The following is a 22,994-nucleotide window of genomic DNA, read 5'->3' as shown; positions in this document are numbered from 1 at the left end:
AATCTCCTGAATTTAAACCAGAATTCCCACTCTGATTTCTGGGAGATAACATTTACCCGAAGTACTATTTGCCTGAACGAAGTAATCTGACTCCCAAAAGTCAGTAGCATTCAGCGGGGAGTAAAACCAATGGCCAACCTCCTTTTATGTACAAATAAAAATCTGTTACTCACATCGTTGGCCAGTTTCTCGAGACTGTCGGAGAGCTCATAGAAGTAGTTGGTGGTGATCAGCTTCTGCTGCGACTTCTCCAGACAGTCCCGAGCTAGCTCCAGCACCTGATGGTGGATGAAGCACAGCACAGCATCCTTCTCCTTGTCCTCACTCAGCTTACTACTGTCTCGAACAAACGTCTGAAGCCGATCCTCCATCTGAGCTGTCGCCTACACAAAAATTTAAACACACATTAATTTTTTTACTAATCTTTCCTGGCATGTTTCAACTAATCACTGTTTCTGTTTTTAACAACTTGGAATATCAGCAAGGAGTGGCCCTTGATGTATAATACTACAACATTCATGATCATCATTTAAAATTCAGGTATGCAAATCGACTGCATCTGAAAGTATTGAAACCTCTAACTGAGCAAACAAAAAACTGTGAATAGACAACAAAGGATAATATTTTCACTGAAGTGTTAACCTGTGAGTGTACATCTTCATGGAAACTGACAGATATATGCGTAGTAACAAAGTCAGAATGAAAGGGTTGCTGCACCAATACATGTGTATGATGGGCGAACATGTAACTCACTTCTGTGGAAAGGAGGAGTGAGTCTGTCCATTTGTGCCCAAATTTCACAAAGTGACCACAGCGCTATAGTGAGCGCAACCCTTAAACTTGAAACACAACACCTTACAACAGTAGGAGCATGAAGAGATTTTTGTTGAAATGGTTCCAAGAACTCAAATTAATTTAGCACTTCGGTTTAACACTGTTTTGAACTGTATTTCAATTATGTCAAAAGGTGTGCACACCAGGAAATCTTGAAGCAATGACAGGTCAGAATTGTTTCCAAATCTGAAGCCCTTCAAAGAGTGCTGATAAACCCAGAAACATCAGAATGAATGTGGGATAAAGACTCCTCCTTCATAGGTTGCAGGCAGGTGTCTGCTAGGGATGCCACCAAACATAAATTTCTGACTCCATATGTATCGCAATACCCATGTCACGATTCGATATGTATCACAATACTTATTCTTGCAGCATTATTGTGTTAATTTAGTTATATTTTGAACATTGCTATTTCAATAATGTCCATGGAAACATTTTTTATTCTCATATTTAAAAGTTCTAACTTCTCATCTCTGAGCAGGAAAAATAGTCATTTATAACTCTCATAACATAAAAAATACTACTGCAAAATGTAAAACAACATATAAATATATTTAAACCTGATACTTTCAAAATTATACAGTCATACAGTTTTGAATGTGTCGATAATTGTATTGTTTCAGGTATTGATGCATCAATGCATCGTGGCATCACAAGTTTTAGCACTGTAAACTGAAAAGTTTCGGCTCTTTAAACCATGGATACTGTTTATGAAATAGGTACTACTTACCTTAGGAAATCGTTCCTTGTACACGCTGTTCATGATTATGATCTCCGAGTCACCACCGGGGGACCGAGCTGGACTACTGCAGAGGGAATCATACGGTTAACAATGTCAACATCAATGTCAACATCGTTGAAAAAAAACAACAAACAAGTAGCAACTAACTAAACAGTTAACGGCTGTCTGAGCAATTTCAACTACTTATGGAAAATTTAGTTTTATTCAACTCTGCAGTATTCAATGATGACATGCAATCAATCGCATAAAGTTTGACCATCTAATCTCACTGGCCGCCTCATAAACAAGCAAGGGTTGCTGAAAACCGATTCTATCCCAGACCCTCCCTAGTCTCCCAAAGGCAAAATACAAGCACAAATTTATGACTTTCTGATGTATAAGTTTTGTTGCCAGTCATTAAGGATTTTAACACTCTGAGAGTTAAAACATTCTCATCTATATACCACCACATTACATATGAAATATTAATAAGCATCGCCCTTTCCAATATCAGGATTATTATAAGGTCTTAATTATTGTTTGCAAGTTTGGCCCATTTTTAGTGAATGAATATAAATTTAGCATGTTCTTCTCCCTAAGCAATATTTCAGCTGTATGATGGCAATCTGGACATAATCTAGACTAGACAATCCAGTGATAAACATCATGGGGATTGGTCTTTGCCAACAGGATATCATACAACAAGTCAGCCTTCCGACCACCTGCCGAAAGATGTGTTGCCAAAACCATGGGTTGGTGAAGGCCAATTCTTAGTCACATGTTCACGGAGTTAAGGCAATACAGGGAGTGAGTGAGTATAATATTATGCCGCTTTCACCAATATTACATCAGTATCACCACAGAGGATAAGAAAACTGAGCTACCAACATTGCACCAATGTGGGGAATTGAACTTGGGTCTTTGATGTGACTAGTCTATGCTTAACCACAAGGCTACTATTACCCACTGCTCACTGATATAGAGGTAACATTCAAATCAAAACATAATAAGCATGAAAATCTGAAGCAGTGTTGATACAAACACATACACAATCTAAGGTTGATCAGCACCATCAAATCAGACTACTCATTTCAAGTACAGTCAATTTGATTTCATCTGAGACTGATGAACTGCTCAGTAACACAAAATCTGATAAATGCAACAGAACCAGATTTTGCACAGACCAACTCTGATGATTTGTCTCATTTTGGTAGAACAGCCAGGTGTGTGTGTTGCATGTGTGAAATTGAAATATCATACACAAGCTTGTTGACTGCCTGCCTGTTCTAAAAAGAAGTGCCCCCCCACCCCACCCCCCACCCCATACAAAATAGCAAAAACTGACAACAAAATAATGAGACAAAGTTGGTCTGTCAATTTCATGTGACTGGTCAAAATTTGGTTTTGTTACAGTTACTAGCTTTTGTGATAGTGAGGAATTCATCAGTTTCAGGTGAAGGCAAATGGACAGTAAATCATCCTACAATCATGCAGAAACTCGAGCGGCTGACAAAATGGCCATAATGCACAAGTAATCAGGCCACACATCCACACTAACTGAGGTAATATGCCACAGCAGATAGGTACAGCATGAGGAAACACAAGATGCTCCACTGCATGTCATTACTGATGTTTATGAAAAATACATGTTTGTTGAAATGCGACCATGATGCATGTTACTTGTAAGGTTTCAGCATGCCATTATTGAACTTCTGTTTTCAGGTAATTTGTAAAATGTTGAAGCCTGATGTTTAAAGTTACTGAATTGATTAAATTTCCAGATATGTGGTTCAGCCATAACAGAGCCAGTTGCAAGCAGGTTCATTTTCATATAAACTTTAACCTCTCTTGCCCTATTTTCAAAATAGCCATACAACTGTGCCTCTAAGTATTGAAGAAATATGGCTGACATTAGCCATGCAGGATGCACAAGGATCCAGAAGAATATTCATCAAGGCCATGAATAGTCATGTTCAGTTAAAAGAGTGACCCTTAGGAAATGTTGATACAATAGGTGCTTACATATATTGGTCTGTGATGCTGTGTCTTCTATAAGTTCTTACATCAAGTAGGTATTTTGTTATGCATCAAACATACCCAACTATGGACATGTTTTACTGGAGAAAAAATTTCAATTATCAATATGGGACTTGATCTAAAACCATTTTCTTCAATTTCTTCATTAATAATAGCTAAAATATTTGGGATAATTCATCTATTTCCGTAAAGACAGAATATCAAGACAATAATCTACACATTCATGGGAAAAATGGTAAATTTAAGTTCTTGTTGAATTGTGCAAAGGATCCAAGTGCTGGGTTTTCTGAGAACATTGATAAACATGCAGTTGTCAACAAAGGTTATGCCGACATACACTTAGAAATGTGAAACTAATCCAAATATTACTAAAACAGATCAATCAATCTGATATGACATCTCTCTTCATGAAGATGGCCCTGAACAAACATACAAAGCTCAACTGAAGTGAGGGACAAGAGGGTCATAGGCCAATAGGTTAGAGTTTGAGATGGCTTTTACGTCATAGGCCAGTGGGATGTCAGCTATGTATAACTGTTAAGCTTATTTCTTTACCAATTTGAATAGTTCTTTTGTTAACCAACCTACTCTTAGTGAGTGAATTAGTTAGGTTTTCTATATTTGTACATATACAAAATGACAGCAGTATCATGCCAGTGGACACCAAAACTGGCTTCACACATTGTACCTATGTGGGGAATCTAACCCTGGTCTGTCGGCTTAACAAGCAAACGCTTTAACCAGTAGGCTACCCCAACTCCTGACTCCACCCACAGAAAAACCACACATCAAAATTGCACACTCATTAGTAAACCATTTATAATGCAGATACCATGGCACTCTGAAACCAAACAATGTGAAAAATCCACAAAACAGACATATGGTCTTTTCATTCTGCATTTAAAAATTCCCATTATTTATGTTTCAGAGACAAGAAACAAGGTATGCATGTTTGAACATTTCACTGTCTCACACAAAACTCAGAAGCCAGAATGGCCATTTGTATTATTCCAATGAGAAGATCCAAATGATTTGTTTTTAATGAGACCTCATCATGCTATCATCCTTGTCTGCTAATGGCAAGCCCTGATTACATACTGCTGTCAGCATCACCTACTTTGAAACATTTATGAATATTCCAGTTTTGATCTGAGGTACCAAGGGTTGACTTGGTACTACTAACCCGACAGCTACTAACTGCTAGTAACCAGACGATCAATATTCTTGAATTATCATGTTCCTTTTTCAAAGCACCTTTTCCCAAATTAAGGCAAGAAACTAAATGGCCTGATGCAGTGAAAACATTTTCAGCACAAAGAAGTTAAAGTCTTCCAGTAAGAACTGACCATTTTCATGACTTTGGCACTAATTAGCCAGATGAAAAAAAACCACTCCAAGTACCATATATTACTACAATCACAGTCATTATAATTGGTCATAAAAGCACTCAAACAAATAATAAATGAATGGATCTGGTCATATGACAACTTATCACTTGATAACTTTTTAACTGGTTGATATTTGCCCTGCTGTATACAAAGTTAATATCTCATAGGGCAAATCTCAGGGCCACAACTTTCATGACAAGGAACCACCAAGCATACCAGTGCAATAACATTTCAACATTATTCACACCATATAAATGGTGTTACATGAATAAGTGAGTGAGTTTGGTTTCATGCTTTTAGCAACAGTCCAGCAATATCACTGTCGGGTACACCAGAAATGGGCTTCACACATTGTACCCATGGGAATCGAACATGGGTCTTCGGCATGATGAGCTAACACTTTAACCACTAGACTACCCCACCACCCATGATGTTGTATGAAATCTACACACTACTTGCTACTGTGAGCACTAAAAAACAAATAACAAAAAAAGTCTTACTCTAGAGCAAGCCAGGAGAGGCTGTTGAGCACAAGCGGGAGATAAAAAGAAGATATACATCATCAAATATAGCACTAGAATCATACACAAGTTACTCAAAATTACAGTATTTACCAACAAAACGTCAACAAGAAACATCTAAGTCATTCGTGTTTTATTCTTCGCATAGTTTTTATTCAGTTATGATTTTGCAGTTACAGTATTTATTTAAACAAGAATGAGCATTTGTTAGAGTAAAGAACAAGATAATGTGCCCATGCAGATTGAGAGAGAATTTAAGTGTTAAATGTTTAACAAGTGCATGATATATGAAATATCCTTTATTGAAGAGCACATGCACTTATTGTTTCGGCATCAATTACAATTAAAAAAAACTTGTGTACACGTACATGAGTGTTATTCATAATAGTTTTGTACAGGCGTTAATTTCTATAAAAACATTGAATGATGACGGTTTATGGTACAAACAGAGTTAAGAAACAACATTGATGTCAATTGTTTAACACATAGCTGTGGAGAAAAGACAACATTGAGTCCCTCTTTTGCGCTGCAATTGTTACAACATTTAGCAATGTCCATTGAATACTTTAGTTTCAGACAGAAGACTCAGAATTTTGATTTACAAACACTTTAAGGGAATTTCCGACTTTTTGAACTGGAGATTTTGTGCAGGAATTGAGAACAGTATTGTGGTTATGAGGTGGATCAAGACAACAAATTCCACTGATTAGGTTTGATCGATCAGTTTAAAAGCAAATGATCAGGAAGAAGATTGACTGATTCATGAATGCCACTTGGCATCATTCCATCTGTATGATGCTGTCTATAAATAACTATGTGTGGGCCAAGCGATCAAGTGACTGAAATCATGGGCACCCAATTGGTATACAATGATATACATCAACCAAATTCTGAAGTCAACTCAATCCCGTTAGTTGCTCTTTACATCCGAGTTTTTGGAACTGTAACACCAATTACAGATAAACAGCTTAAGTTGGTTAGATTGGAAATGTTTCATTCCTGCAAAGATTATCAAGTCCATTTAACTTTCAACTGACAACCACGAGATCAATCAAAATGGTATGGATTGTTGTTTGTCACCAGAAGTAGTAAAATCTTGCACAGACCCATGACTTTGCTACTGGCCCTACATCTGAGGTAAGAAGCATTACTCTGGACAGCTAATGGTATTGCTTTAAGAAACTACGCACATGAATTGACTTAAAATGTGAAAACATCAGCATCCCACTTCAATGGAAGAGCTTGTTCCATTCATCATGGCATGGCGCCAGGCCGTCATAGAAAAATGAACTTCCTCGTAACTTTGGTCTGTGACATGTTTGAAATTGTAACAGGGAATTCAACGAAAATTCTGAGTCTTCCTCGTTATACTGTTGACACTGATTAGTGATATCAAGCATAAAAATATACGAGTACAGAGATTGAAGTGGTCCTGCATGCTTGTGCTTATACACATACCTCTCACATAGACATTTTATACTCAAGTGAAGTGAAAACAAAATCTGATTTCAAAGTCTTAAAGTTCTGTCTACAATTAACATGGATTTATTCCATGAGATGGATTTATGCATGCAAGTTATTCTTGCCATAAAATAACAATTTTGTGTTCATAACCAAGGATGCAAAATTAGAGCTGAACAGAATTGTGCCGTTAACATATTAAAAATTGTGTAGAGAGCAATAAAACATGCTTCTGTGAATATGACGATGAGAAAGAAGACAGCGTTACTCATCCTATTTTGATTTCTCTAAAATTTAGGTTTTCCTGTACATGTTCAGACATTTTTTCCTGCTATATAAACAGTCTGAATACCCACGAGGAGAATCAAACCAGGGTCTTCAGCGTGACAAGTGAAAGCTTCAACCACTGGGCTAAACCACCACCCCTTACTTGACCAGTGTTCAAAGCAGAAACATGCATTTTTCACTCAAAAAAATAACAAACCCATGATATTTTGCGTCCGTGTTTTGGACGCAAAGATTCTGATCTACGTAATTTAAAAACATACCTTAAACTGCAACATACAGACAAACAATAAATTTTAACACGATTCAGGATTGTAATGAAAATTCAAGCGCAAAAGATTTGGACCACATATTTGTAATTTTATTTCTGCACGTACTCGTACAAAACCTACCGCGAACACTGTTGACCCAAAAGTACGCGCAACTGCCCAACTTCTGATCAAACTACTCTAGGAATGAGTGATTGGTTTGTTGGTTAACATCACACTCCGCAATATCCCAGCAATATGGTGGTCTGTAAATGATCGAGTCTGGACCAGGCAATGGAGTAATCAACATTACGAGCATCGACCTACACAACTATGATACCATCATGTGTCTCAAGCAAGTCAGCGATCCTGACCATCCAATCTCATACACGTCTCCTTTCGACAATTCTAACTGAAGACCAATTCCAACCCGGATCTTCATAGGTGAAATAATGTCACGTGATCATGAACCAGAAAAACCTCTAAAACTACTGGACTACTAGTATTTGTACCGCGGTCGTTCGATTGCACACAGACAAGTCTGCCTCAAAGGGAATCTGTAACATGACTTTCAACTGATGGAGGCATTTCCCAAGCTTGAAATAAACACGAGATCATCATGTCAGCATTATCAGGAGTCATTAATCCTCTCCATCAAGCACAAATACACCCCAAGAAATTCAAATTGAACATCATGATCAGCAAGTTTGATCACCAGTAAGAGATTAAGCAAATGAGATACAATGATGGTAGACTGACCTACAGTCTTTGATAGCAGAGGGATCTAGTCTGGAATACCTCACAGAAGAAGGACCTCGTAAAAGTGTATACATCCTTGTTTGGTCTGACTGTGAGAATCATTAAGACGGAGGTAGTGCTCTCTAGCAAATTACAGCTGATTAACACAACTTGAGGATGATACAGTTATACACTCTTCCACAAAACTAGTCTAGCATTAAACTCCCACAGTCATGATTACAACACAATAATTTACATATTCATGTTCATTTCAGAAAACAAATAATTATGTCAATTAAGAAAATTACACCAGTGAAAACATATGACATAATTTGCTGAAATATAAAGACTGAATTTGACTGTTGAGTAAAAACAATAATGTATCCTAAATGGAAAACATTCCAATGGGCAAAAGATTAAATGACTTATGAATAGTTGATGATATATTTACAGATTAACAGAGTATTTTTTGGATTCAAACATTATGGATATCAAAATAAATTTTTCATATTCTCATCGCTTAGTCAGGTATTAAACCTTATTATAATAACTATTATCAGACCCCACTATTTAAACACTCACTCTTATTATAATAACTATTAACAGACCCCACTATTTAAACACTCACTCTTATTATAATAACTATTAACAGACCCCACTATTTAAACACTCACTCTTATTATAATAACTATTGTCAGACCCCATGATTTAAACAATCACTCTTAAGTTAACAATCACACGCAAGAATCAGTGTATACCCATTTTATTTTAACACTGACACACAACACAAACAATACACTCTAATCACCAATGAAGTACATACAAAACTGTGTTAGTAAAACTGAATGAAAATCCTTTCCCAAGCAAGTTTTCTAATCTTACACAATGAACATGCAGATACAGAGGCTCCAAGGTGCTACAGAACCGAAGCATGCGCATGCAACCTACATACCTCAAGCTCCTTGACCTTGGCCGCATCAGGGGAGAGCACCTTCCGTCATCCTCTACTGTTGCTGATGCGATGCTGGCGGCAGCAGCATTGTTTTCCGAACTGCCAAAGTGTCGTGAGAGAAGGCGCAACTCCTCCGCCGTCGGCTGTGACGGCAGCTGGTGCAGCTTCTCCTGAGAGGAGTACCGAGACTGGAAGTGAAACATTGGGTGAAAATTTGTCAAACAGGATTGCCCTAGTTATGAAACGGTAAACATACAACATTCAATAAAACCGTTTAAGGAAAAGGACTTGGATAAGTCTTGGAAGGGTATGTACATCAACTACCTATATTGTCTGTTTGCTTTGGAAACAAACTGCTGAATTTGAGATAAACAAAAAAATACATGAAAAAAAGTGAAATTAATTAAGATTGCAAATCCTCACAATTTTACCTTGCTGGTTGGAAATTTTAAGTCTCAGAAGTTTATTCAACATAGGATAAAATTTGCTTAACAAACGATCATAGATTCAAAATGTTATTATTGGTATGCATTACAAGGGTTTGAGCGGAGTAGTTGGAACAGTGAAACAAATACACACTCAGTATGTGATAAGGCTCAAATTAGACAAACCCAACTTGTTATCAGTGTTTCATTTAATGTGCATTGCCCGTTGTAATACAAACAGATACAGTTTTTTTAAACTAAGATCGTTTGTTGAACAACGTTTATCCTAAATTGAATAAAATGCTGAGATTAAAATGTTTAAATGGCAAGGTAAATTTATGAGAATAATTTTACTTTATTGGATTTACCTTTTTGTTTAACATGAAATTCATTGGCACATTATCTCTGCAGATGGAAAACAGAAATATCAGTCCAAACACTACATTCAGATCTGGTGATCTGGTCAACTTGAAGGACATATTTCCATTGTTAATAACAGTCCTGAAATTTGGCAGGTTTACCATTTAATCTACGTCAGTGTATCTTGTGGTATGAATCCCTACATGTGCCCACTGTAAGATTTTGACCTGCCTGTTGCTTAATGCTGCAAACTGCAAGATTCTACTTATATGACAGTGGTTTGTAACTGATAAGAGTCTGAACCAGTGATTGACATCATGACCATCTATCTACACAATTCGGATACAATGAACATGTGTTAACCAAGTGTTTGCTCATCATGACAAACACCTGGATACTATCTCTGATGTCCTCCTGACATGATATTGCTGGAATATTGCTAAGAGAGGCATAAAACCAAACTCACTCCTTGTATCAAGTACAATTGCATTCAAATAACTCTTTTTGGTCTGTGACCTGGAATGAGATATATTCTACTAGCGGTAAGGGCCACGAAGACCACATTTATTTAAAACAGGTATATTTTGTTTCATTTTAATCAAAACGAGGTAAACATCATACAGGTATGAAAATATTTCCTCCAGGTACAGGAAAGTTTGAGTCCCTCACATAAAGTTGCTGCTTAACACTTCCTAGATAAATCCATTTTTCCCTTATTAACATTTATTTGAAATCAAGTGAACATTAATGCCGATGTGGGTTTAAGCAACAGAATCAACAGAGTCATAACCACTATCAACAGAGGCAGTATACCAAGTTTCTGTTTACTAGTGATGTCGTTTCATCCAACCTAACCAAGACGACAGCATAAAATTAAATATTGAGACAATATCGATATCACTTTGATAACCTCTTGTCAAGCCCAGTACATTCTGACCTTTACCATTCGGCTAATGGCTCTCACACCAACACAGTCATTCTATTGATCAGGGTTTGCTATCGAACACAACAGTCGCCTCAAATGATGGTCTTAAGGAAATCATGAGGTATTTCAGAAGACATAACGTGTATCTTCCAAAATGAAATTTGATAATTGCCTTGATCAAGATATATTTTGTCATGGAAATGTGCTAATGTCTTTGGTTTCTGGCTTATCTGGATTTATTAATATATTTTCGAATATTCATTTTCATGGACCTAGCAATCTTTCACCGACCCATACAGTGGAAGCTGTCAAAACAGGCATCTGTCCAATCCGGCAAGTTGTCAACACCAACATAAAATCTCAGTCCCATCTGTGGCTTGTACATTTCTCAGTGGCTCTATAATCGGGCACATTGTCTAAACCAGATTATTTCTTTGGTCCCACTGTACAGCTTCCACTGTATTTTTGTCTTAACTGTGAAACACATGTTTTTTAAAAGTAGGGGTTACCCAATGTATATTCACACAAACTTGCATCAAATGTGATAAATCTGAATTTCATCATGTAATCATGGTCCCATCTAGGGCCAGTTATTACATGTTTTTTTCCACTTTGTGGGTACAGAAAAAAAGGGGAGTTGTGAATGGAATTCAGGGTTGATGATCTAATAATCGGTCTAATAACCTTTTCTACCCTCCCTGTGCCATATGACTGCTGTCAGAAGCAGTCGGATGCCTTGAACCAATCTGTAATACCACTGATCACAAGTCATGCCATAATACATAAAGATGAGTGGAGAAGTAATTGCTGCTTGGAGCTGAGTCAGCAGTATATTACCACTCAATAACAGCATTCTGTAAATAGCTGTATTGATGGTATATGTAATGTTTCATTATGCGCTAGGTAATGATGATGTCATCGACTGTAACCAGCTCACTGTGATGGCAACAGGCCTGTATTAATACCTCAACATCGAAATATCATTCATAAAAGTAGTGAGTGAGTGAGTTTAGTTTTACGATGCACTCAGCAATATTCCAATTGTATGGCAACAGTTTGTAAATAATCAGTCTAGTGATCAACAGCATGAGCACTGATCTGCACAAATGGCAACCGATGGCGTGTCAACCAAGCCAGCGGTCTGACCACCCAATCCTGTTAGTCACCTCTTATGACAAGCATGGGTTACTGGGGAGCAACTCTAACCTGTATTTTCACAGATACCTCATAGGTGCATTTCCTTCTACATGTATTTGTGTCTGAGCAAAGTGAGATACAGGTTTATACACAAAACCACGAATAGATTGCCACGGAATCATTCATATTTCTTCAATTATGCACCTCTGGTTCAAAAAAGATCCCCTACCACTGTAACTAAAGATATTGATATGTCAGATGCTGTAGGATACTGTATCACATACATTACCAACTGAACCAATATATCAAGAGTGCAGCAGAATGTAAGCATAACTTTGAGTTCAAATGGAAAAATGTTTTTTGAGCCTACATATGGAGATTTAAACCCAAGATGGTATGGGAGATTTATTTCTAAGGAAAATGTAGCACTTCTTTAAAGACATTTCTTAACTGTCAAAGAAATTACAAGAGTAAAAATAATCTGGTTGTGTTTCTGAGCTGGCGAAGCAGTTTGATTGTTGCAACATTTAGCAGATTTCAGCCACATCTCTCTGGTCATAATTCTCTCTTAGACTTCAAATCATACCAAAAATAATTTTTCTGAGAAAAGAAATACTTTCCGCGCAGGTTAGTGGAAGCACATTAGGAAACCCAGCAAATCTAATCAGATCTCAAATCTAATAATCAGATGGCATGCCAGCTAATTCTGCCCTCCAAGCAGGTGCAAAACCCATCCAACAATCATCTCCCATACTGAAACATGTCAAGTCTTGACAACATTTGGTGTTGATCTCAACACATCACTAATGAGACCAATCAGTAAAGCTGGCACTGACGTACACGTTCATACAAGCCCAATCATTATTGATCCTTGCCAAAATACAGCTTATGATCCTGTTGACAGTGACCAGTCTTGTTACGCTGTTTGATGCCACAAAGGGGAATTTTGCCTAATTTGGACGACAGCACCCTCTAGTGGTCATACTTACTGAGTAATTGGAGCTGCCCGGGGTGTTGGTGCCGTAGCCAGAAGATGGCAGAGATGCAAATGACCACCGTCGGCCATCACACCTGAAAGACATGATAGCATTTCTTACAGAGTTGTAGACACCCAGTAGGACAAATTAATAATGGATTACAAAGGGATGAAAATGGGAAATGCAGTATTTAAAAAAAACCAATGGTCAGTAAACCTATTACATAATCTATTATCTGTTTTGGAATAAGCTGTAAATCAACTCATCTTCAAGACTGACTTTCAGTGGTCATTCATTCATTCATTCATTCAATCAAGCCATGCTAAATAATGAACAGGCTGGATTCCCAGGAGGTAACTTGCATTGGCCTGCCCAAGGGGTAAAGAGCTATTTTGAGACAGCATATTATTGTAGTTATTGATACGAGGAATGTAATGAGAGAGACTTGTTCATCTGATTTGTTACAACATTTAGCACATTTCAGTCAGAAGGTAAAATGTCCAAATGGTGAGATATTAAGGGTTATTAAGCTAACGATACTACACAGCCATTACATTTGAAATGACAGTGTGTGGAACTTGAGGGTATATAATAGTTGATATGTCCCACTTTGGGGGAACTAATGTGTATGTTTGTCTACATGTAGCACTTTGGGGGAAACTAGTTAGGTTTGTTGACATGTCCCACTTTGGGAAACTAGTGTGTATGTTTGTTGACATGTCCCACTTTGAAGAAACTTGTGTGTATGTTTGAGGAAACTAATGTGTACGCTTGTTCACATGTCCCACATTGAGGAACCTATTTTATGTTTGTTTACATGTCCCACTTTGGGGAAACTAGTTATGTTTGTCGACATGTCCCACTTTGGGGAAACTAGTGTGTATGTTTGTACCCAACCAATCTGCAAGACTGACACTTACTTTTTGATGGCTTGAAATGCGAAATTTGCGTGCTGATTCGGTGACAGGTTTCGTGGGCTTTCGTGGGGGCTTCCTGCAATAGAAAAGGAAATAATGTACTGATGTTTGAATTTACACCTTAAATCAAATTCTTCACTTTCATCTGATGACAAAATTCATCAAACAGCAAAGTTTGTTTGATTCACCACTTTTGTGGAAGCAGAGGTTCCTGAAGGGGGTATATCGCTGACTCTGATGCCTCAGTCTGAGTGTGCAGGTTTGAAACCTGGATTGAACTCAACCCAGAAATGTACTGGAATGTGCATGTCATTGAAAAAGTATATCCCACATATAGCATACACTACGAGTGATGCGCTACAGTTTGAGACTGCAACACATACTTCACACGTATAGATAAACAGTTTCACACAAAATTGTCTTGTGTAGCAGGCCGGATATAGTGTCATCCATAAATCAGATGTCCTATTTGCCAAACTTAATATCTTAATATGAGTTCAAACTTTTTTATCTGAGACAAAAAGTTTTCACATAAAGTTGATTATTTGAGCATCACACGCTGACGCTGAATGAACCACTCAATATTGCTATAACTTACAGATGTAAGTGTAGGTCCAGAAAGTAATCAGATATCTGTATATCTGTTATATAGACAGCTTAACCCTGTTTGCTAATCCACAACTGAATTACAGAACTTCATGAAAAGCGAGAATAGTTTTACATTGCTTTTAGCAACAGTCCAACAATATCATAGGGAGAATTGGGCCTCACACATTGTACCCTTAGGGGGAATCGAACCCAGGTCTTTGTTATGGCGAGTGAACCATGAGGCTACCCCAACACCCTGATTCTGAAAACAAAACACTCAGCATAAACATTGTTTCAATCATACACTTGTATGCTTTCTCAAAGATCAAGCTGAAGACACACTGCTATTAATAGCCATTACAAGTATTGTCAATCGATTACTTCAGTATAGGAACAATGCCCACATAATCTATATCTACATAATAGATTGTCAGGTAACATCCATCAAATCAGAATCCACTGATCACTTCACTCACAACAGCGTTATGTTTCTGATCAATACAAGAGAAATCTCATGGGATTGAGGGATTTCAGCAACACACATGTACATCATTTTATGTGAAACCATTTTCAGACACGCTATATATCTTTGACAAGCACATGAACAATACCCTGGAACACCATCAGTGTATTCTGGTGTTTGATGCCACTCTCATAAATATTCCTGCTTTGAGTGAGTGAGTAAGTTTAGTTTTAGTGTTACGCCAACCTCAACAAGATTCTAGCCATATGGCTGTGGTCTATAAATAGTTGAGTGTGGACAAGACAATCCAATGATCAACAGCATGAGTATTGATCTGCGCAACTGGGAACTGATGACAAGCAATAATCAACAGCATGAGTATTGATCTGCGCAACTGGGAACTGATGACAAGCATCTCCAAGGTCAGTAAGTCTGACCACCCAATCCTGTTAGTCAACTCTTGCAACAAGCATGGTTACTCATCAAATCAAAATTTTAATCACCCCAGGCAAACCAGTGACTGACATTATGAGCAACTGATTGGCCAATGAAATGTGAGTGAGTTTAGTTTTATGCCGCTTTTGCCAATATTTCAGCAATCTCATGGCAGGGGACATGGGTTTCAAACAGTGTAACCATCTGGGGAATTCAAACCTGGGTCAATGAGCAAACACTTTAAAGGGGCACTGATGCGGAGCGAATAATGTTTCTCGCCAACGGTCTAATTACGAAATCAAACCGCAAATTGGTCAGCGCCTGCTCCTTCGACCGTGACGGACGAAGGAACTGGGCTCCTGTCCATATTAGCAGAATTTCTTCACCTAAACAGTCGGGAGGCCGGATGCCCATCATATGCCATTTGTTTAAAAATATCCATGGTATTCCTTGTCTGATCGTAACCATATATCCCAGCAGTGTAGTTCTTTTCGGATGCTTGGATGGTATACTTACTGATAAATTTGATCCTATTTCAGTGTTTTTAACCTGATATTTAATCATGTTACATGAAAATATGATGTCTACAGGCACGTAGCCATTTGTTTCAGTACGGAAGATTGCAAAGCTTTATATTTAGGTAATTCTGAGTGTTGGTTCAGCTGTGATAGCAAATATCTTACGAAAATTTTGGTAGCTATGGTAGCTACAATGGTTTATTATTTATGATAATATAAACACACAGTTGATTTATTTGAATTCGTAAACAAAAAACGATGACTTTGCCTTTGGTAGAGAAATCTGAAAATTTTCTTACGTAAAAAACCCTTATTTCACGTATTTACCCAAGTACACAGCAAATGCCCCTGTGTATTCCTTATGTAACGAAATTCCGTTGGTATCCTCAAAACAGTTTCGGCCCAATAGTGTTTTCAGGCTGCATGCGACGCAGAGATTACATCTTCCTTGCTGTAACTCGCATTTGATGGTGTAAACCTACACGTGTTATTTGTCATCATTCTCTGGATGGTCAATTAATGAATTTATAACAGGTATAATTAGTAGTAACACAACTTCGGTTACTCAACAAAGGTTCCCATTTGGCATTTCTCCTGTCTGGAGTAAATACTCAACATTATAAATTAAGGTCTGTAATGGCAAATGTATTGTATGTTATGTAATATGTGCATGTAAGTGATGCAAGAGGGTTTATCAACTAAGTTACAAAAACAAACATCGATCAAAGGATTAACCGATAACTCACTGATTGATTAATTACTTTTATCTTCTAGCGGATTTGTCAAAAGGCAGTGTGTGTAAATGACTACACCCTGTCGTAAAGTGTAAGTGCAAAAACAACATCCTCCCTTCAAAGAATTAACCACCCTTGCGTTGATTGATTGATTGCTCATTATTGGTTAACTAAATTACTTAGAATAGTGGACATCATACAATTAGTTGCCAGGTGTGCTATCTTGGGAGACCAATGAGAGGTTTATCTGGTTTTCACCAACGAAAGACGTGAAACGATGTGTTACTTTTTCGCAAATGAGACAGTTGTAAGACACGCGACACAGAGCAGGATTACTTACCATCTGCAGATGAATGGAATACGATTTCTTTTACGTGGATATTGATGGATACATTCCTGAACAAGGTAGTAGCCTGACATCGTTGCTATAAAATTTGTCTGTTTTACATTCATGTTTTGCATTTTGTTTTAATTTATTTGTTGTAGCATTCAGCAGAATCTGTATGACAGAAAAAACACACTAGATCGCGTATGTGTGGTGAAATAAGATCCACACTGGCATTCTATACAATGTATAAATGTTGCTGTTATGTTAGAAATTTACTATGAGTATAAGCAGATTGTGTGTTCTTTTATTAATTTTCAGAATCATACAAGTATGACAATAAACTAACTAGGGTTATGAGACAAAATATAGAGACGTTTTCCGTCCTAATAGTTTTTTACCATTTCTGCCACGGGCAGATGATTAACCTTCAAAGTGTTTCATTTGTTTTCATAATACATTTGGAATGAAGTAAAAATGACTTCACCTCAGTTGATCTGTCTATAATTAAACTATCAATTGCGCTTACGGACTGCACAGCAGAGGTCACGAACCAGTCACGAATTCTGGGATATCATCCGGGTACTCACGGGAGAAAAACAATAACAAAAGTTTACACCAGTCCACGGAAATTGCTCCGCATCAGTGCCACTTTAAGCACTAGGCTTCCCCACTGAGGTATGAAGGAATGCAATGAGCCATATTACTGAGACTGAGAGTACCATTACGTATCCTCTTATTACAGCAGAAGATGGGAAACCATTCTCAGCCACACTTAGAGGTTTTTACCTCACGTGAGACAGAGTGAGATGAAACTTATCTAATAAGACCTGCTCATAAAACCCTCATTACGTTCAACAAGAAGATAGTTGAAGCCCACTGAATGAAATTCCACATCAATCTGACTGGATTAAGTACAAGGAAATGACCAATTAAATCAGGAAATGGTGTGAATGAAAAAAAATAGAATAATGATCAAGATCATTTTGTTCCATAAGGAGAAGACATGATGGATGTGAAATCGCAAAATGATTGGTTTTAAGATTCACCCCAAATAGAAAATTTGATACAAAGCTTGCAAGGGTTGTCATTTGGAAGCAAATACCTGAAATGATGAGATCTGACAGGCAGACAGGGAAATGCATAATAGAATAGCTTTTTATGACCTGGAAAGACAGTCAGTTTGTTGTTTATTAAATCTTACTGTAGACATTGGCTGGTATCACTGAAAGTGTCGTCTGCCTCCTGTCATCTACAGCAAGTGATACTGCTAATATATGGTTGCCGTGACAACCAGGTTACTGGCACACGGAATACAATGGCACTGTTTTTGCAAACCCAAACCTGCCAATTGTGAAACACTAATTTACTAGTGGAGACTGCGGAAATTTGCAGCCAAGATCTAAGGGTGGTACTCACAGGGGATATTCACTGTTGTCATGGTGATCATGGGGATAGCCAAAGGCACCAATGATAGACAATTGACTAGGACTCTGGGATATATGGCAGCAGAGAAACATATTACAAAGCTGATGCTCTATGGCTGTAAGATTTAGACACAATTAACATTTCAACATCTATTGTCCAATTTGATAACATTTATCTTCCGTGTTTGTATTTATTAGACCCCAGAGAAACTTTCATCAACAGCTTCATGAAAACAAAAAAACATTCAAACAGGCAATATTACATTTTATAATACATTTTTATGATTTCATGCCTGTAAAATATCTCTTGCACTGGCTTTACAGCTTTAATGGAGATATAACAATAGTTATTTACATAAACTGACCAACTTGAAAGTCAAATATTAGGATTGGATTCTCAGCTACAGCAAAGAAAGTAATCATCCAAACCAATATTGACAAATGTCGAGAGAATGTATTAAAGGCTGATGATTTATTCATAAATACTGAATATAAATTAGCATGTTTGAAAATATTTTAAATGTTTCCTTGAATGCTAACATTCAGTTGTCACATTTCATTGACATCACATGACTCTGACACATGACAAAGATCAATGTAAATCTTGAATTTCAACCTAAAATCATGGAATGGAAACCAAAGGGAAGCAACTCTTCCGCAAATTTGGAGGACGAAAGAGGTGAGTGAGTTACTGTGGTTTTATGCTGCTTCTAGCAATATTCAAGCAATATGGCAGCAGGGGACACTAGAAATGGACTTCACACATTGTACCCATACGGGGAATAGGACCCAGGTTTTCATCAGCGTGACAAGCAAATGCTTTAACCTCTAGGCTACTCTACTGCCCAGGACCAGAGGAGGCAACCCCTCAAAAACCACTGACTGAAACATGTTGTAGATTACAGTCAGCCACAAACCCCAGTTTGAACCAGACTGTTTGGTTGTTCATTGATATGAGCAGCGATTCACTCATTCCTATCACTCCAAAGCTGTTTTCTTTGACTATTGGCCATGTGATATTTGTTCACAGTTGTTCTACTTAGACACAATTCAGAAGAGTATGATTCTTAGAAATAAAGAATGAAAACTGCAATGAATCTGTAACTAAATAATAATGATCTGATCCTCCCCCACAAAGGGGAGGCAACTCTATGTAACTGCAGATGATCAAAATCCCTTTTATCCAGACATTTTAGAGGTATACCAGTAATACATGAAAGACGCCAAAAAACCCCAAAACCTAGAACCTCATTCTGAATCCCAATGCACAATCATCCAGATCCTCTAGACAAGTAAAGCAGAGTGGAGATGACTGAACTGTTTTCTGTTACTGAGACAGACAGAACACTGACCTTTTCTTCAGGCATAATTGCCCAATGATTAAGAAGAAACTGACAACATCAGTGTGTCTACTGGGAAATTGAGGGGATAATCCTGTCAGCTGAAGAAGGCGATGGTCGTCATAAGATGTATGAAAATCTACTAAGGTCAATAGTCCACCACCATTCAGTCCCATCCGGCAGCAGGAACTCAAGGACATTCCTTCATCCACATCACTGAAGACTTCAGAAGGGATCTGATTTCCCATGTCACTCACTAGCGTTTAGAAAAATTCTAAATATTCAAGTTAAACTCTTAACAACTTACATACGCTCAACACTTCTCTCTAGTCTGTAATAGAACATTGTTTTTAAAATATGAAACATTCTGAATAATTTTTTTCTGTATATTTCAATTTCTCATTAGTTCGTATGCTGGAGACTGAAAGCGAGCAGACGTGTGTTATGACTCTGTACAATATATCTTCATCAGTGACAATGCCAACAGATCATTTTTCATCAGTATTCATGTGGGACATTTGATTTATTGGAGTACAATCCCACACAGTGGGGAACCTGAAATGACATTAATGATGATCACGAATAAATAAAGGTCATTCTGCCATGGCTCCATGAAGGACACTATCCCTGAACTAACATGAATTGAACATCTGTACATTTTTCTTTTAAGTGACCTAAAATATAAACTGTTGTCTTATGTTTAAGTAAAGGCTTGCTCCACCTCAGAACTAACTAAGTACAGAACTAACCATCACTAAGAAATCCTGATGGTGCTAATGTAAAGAGTCAGTGTGATATGATTGCACTGGGCATGTGAATCCAGATCAGGAGATGTTGTTTAGGAGTATGACTAATGTGACCTTCCTGTGCAGGGGCATGGAACTACTGCATGGTAATTGGCCCATGACTATAAAAAATGAAACTGATATGGCTATCTTCTGATCAACGGACCATCCATATAGCATATTTTTCAGGAGCCTGAATCAAACTACAGCAGATGATTCTGCTGAGGTCCTGACTGAGATGGATTGATAATAGGCTCAAGCTACTCATCCACATGGTCTTTACATAACTGTCTAGACTGTACAATACTTTTAATGTGAAACCTGTCAAGACCAATCAATCAACACATACACCAGCATTGTCACATGATATCAGCTACAGCCCCGGACATGGGGAAATACTGTTGCCAGGAATTAATTAAAAACTCTTCCTTGTCAATAATGGTTCCGTATGAAATTGGAACACTATAATAGACCCCTGTGGAGATTAATGACTTAAGATGTAATCAAATGTTAAGAAGGGCCTAAATGCAACTACTCCATGCATACTTGTGACATAATGATCCTCTTAGACACTTAAATTAAGCAAGATTGAGCAGAAGACAATTTCTGGATACATATACAAAAATCACCCATCTCATTTATCACACTAAAACAGTGATCACTGACAATGAAGACTACTCAGGATTTCTTCATACTGACAGAAATGTCACCATTAAATTCCAGGTGAGAGAGAGGGCTCATGAGTGAGTATAGTTTTACACCACATTCAGCTCTATCCCAGCTGTATGGTGGTGGTCTGTAAATAAGCTAGTCAAGACAAGACAATCCAGTGATCAGCATGAGCATTGATATGTTCAATTGGGAGACAATGACATGTGTTAACCAAGTCAGAGAACCTAACCATCCCATTAGTTGCCTCTTACGATAAGCATTGGGTCTTCACAGGCAGGGAGTGAGTGAGTGAGACCATATTTCAAATGAATTTGTCATGTTTTCTTCCTTACCAGAAAGGGTGAATGAATGAATGAGTTTTATGCTGTTTTTGCAATATTCAAGCATTTCTAGTTATGTTAATGCTTGTTTGATCTTTTAAAATATGTCAATGGAAGCAGTTTGAAAATCTCTCCATTTTCAGAAGTCCACAAAGATAAACCTGTCGAAGTACAGAAAAAACAACATGTATTTGTAGGGACATATTTGTCTACATGAGCATTGCATGAGATTAAATCAGCCTTATCACTGAAAGCAAAGTGTCAGGGAACATCAAAACAACCTATTTTTTCCTTTCAGAATTTAGCAACAGCACATAAACATGTACTAAACAGCGTAGTTGTCCTATTCTGAACATTAACAGCATGCACATGCGAGAATGTTCTGTCCAAGCCACAAAGACCAAACATAAAAAATACTGGACCTTTCAAGGCTCTAGTCAGCTGAATTATACTACAAATGTCTAAAAATATCAAAGAGATACTGTGACCTTTTACTAATCCTTAAAGTGAGACAAAAGATCAGCTTCTCTGTGCTGTGCCTCTGAAACTAGTCAGTAAACAGAGGCCATAGGGTAATAAATTTGATGGCTAAGGAACTTGCTGAAATGTGATCACAACTTTCATCCAAGGTTCTTGGTCATGTTGACGACATTTCGATGGCAGAAAATCAATATATTGTGGCTTTAGGTCAGACTTAAACTACCTGATGATGACGATACCACTCAGAGCAATGAACAGCATCGTGCTTCATGAAGCAGTTTCCATGACAATAGTTTACTGCTCTCAGCATAATGTTTCGGTCATTAATGCGACCATTACCATTTTATTGAACCATAGAGTAAATAACACAGCACTGTTAGAAAATCCTGATATAAGTTGACATTCTCAATGTACATTGCCTCTAATCTCTCTTTTTTTTTAAATAGAGATTAGAGGAAATTTTATTTCCTGTTTCCAATGTTACAGTATGAGGCAATAGAGCCAGGTGAGTCTAAGGTCGTTTGCAAGATAAATTTGCTAGACACCAGAAAAACAGGATTCTTTGCCTAGCAAAGAACAAAACAGCAACACAAGACACTACTCACCAATCACAGTAATTACAGAAAGGTTAAGTTCAGGTTTATTCAGCCTATATATATTTTCTTCATTAGGGAACAAGAGGAGAGAATTCAGAAAATCATTATTTGCCAAATCATGACATCCACATTTTTTACTTTTCTTGTTCACTTTTTATGAAAGGTATCCTGTAATCTCTTATCAAGCTGAACGAATAGCGTTCTGTAGCAGCATCAAAAAAAGGAAGACATTTCTGAAAAAACAACAACCCAAAAAAAGGGGACTTATGTTACAGACTGAGTGAGCAAGTCAGGATCTTTGCTGCTCTTTCAAACAGTTCTGTTTTCAGACACCAAAGACCTGTGAAGTAGTTAAACCTAGACCTTTGCCATGATGAGACATTCC

General features: G+C 37.5%; 1 protein-coding gene across 5 annotated transcripts in view; it reads right to left on the bottom strand.

The window, feature by feature from the left end:
• Window positions 1-22,994, bottom strand: part of LOC137291646 (microtubule-associated serine/threonine-protein kinase 2-like) — a 187,744-nt gene that overhangs the window by 19,588 nt on the left and 145,162 nt on the right. For 4 of the 5 annotated variants that reach the window (XM_067823062.1, XM_067823058.1, XM_067823060.1 and 1 more), the window contains exons 7-12: window positions 13,930-14,002; window positions 13,022-13,103; window positions 9,186-9,373; window positions 5,481-5,501; window positions 1,565-1,640; window positions 174-383 (exon numbers count right to left, since the gene is read on the bottom strand). In XM_067823062.1, the coding sequence (XP_067679163.1) occupies window positions 174-383; window positions 1,565-1,640; window positions 5,481-5,501; window positions 9,186-9,373; window positions 13,022-13,103; window positions 13,930-14,002 (650 nt within the window). The remainder of the gene's footprint in view (window positions 1-173; window positions 384-1,564; window positions 1,641-5,480; window positions 5,502-9,185; window positions 9,374-13,021; window positions 13,104-13,929; window positions 14,003-22,994) is intronic. The other variant, XM_067823061.1, reaches the window with a different exon arrangement.

The sequence above is a fragment of the Haliotis asinina genome, chromosome 7, assembly GCF_037392515.1.
Source record: "Haliotis asinina isolate JCU_RB_2024 chromosome 7, JCU_Hal_asi_v2, whole genome shotgun sequence".
Classification (NCBI taxonomy): Eukaryota; Metazoa; Mollusca; class Gastropoda; order Lepetellida; family Haliotidae; genus Haliotis; species Haliotis asinina.
The sequence above is the reverse complement of the archived record's forward strand: the minus strand, read 5'-3'. Positions and strand labels throughout refer to the sequence as shown.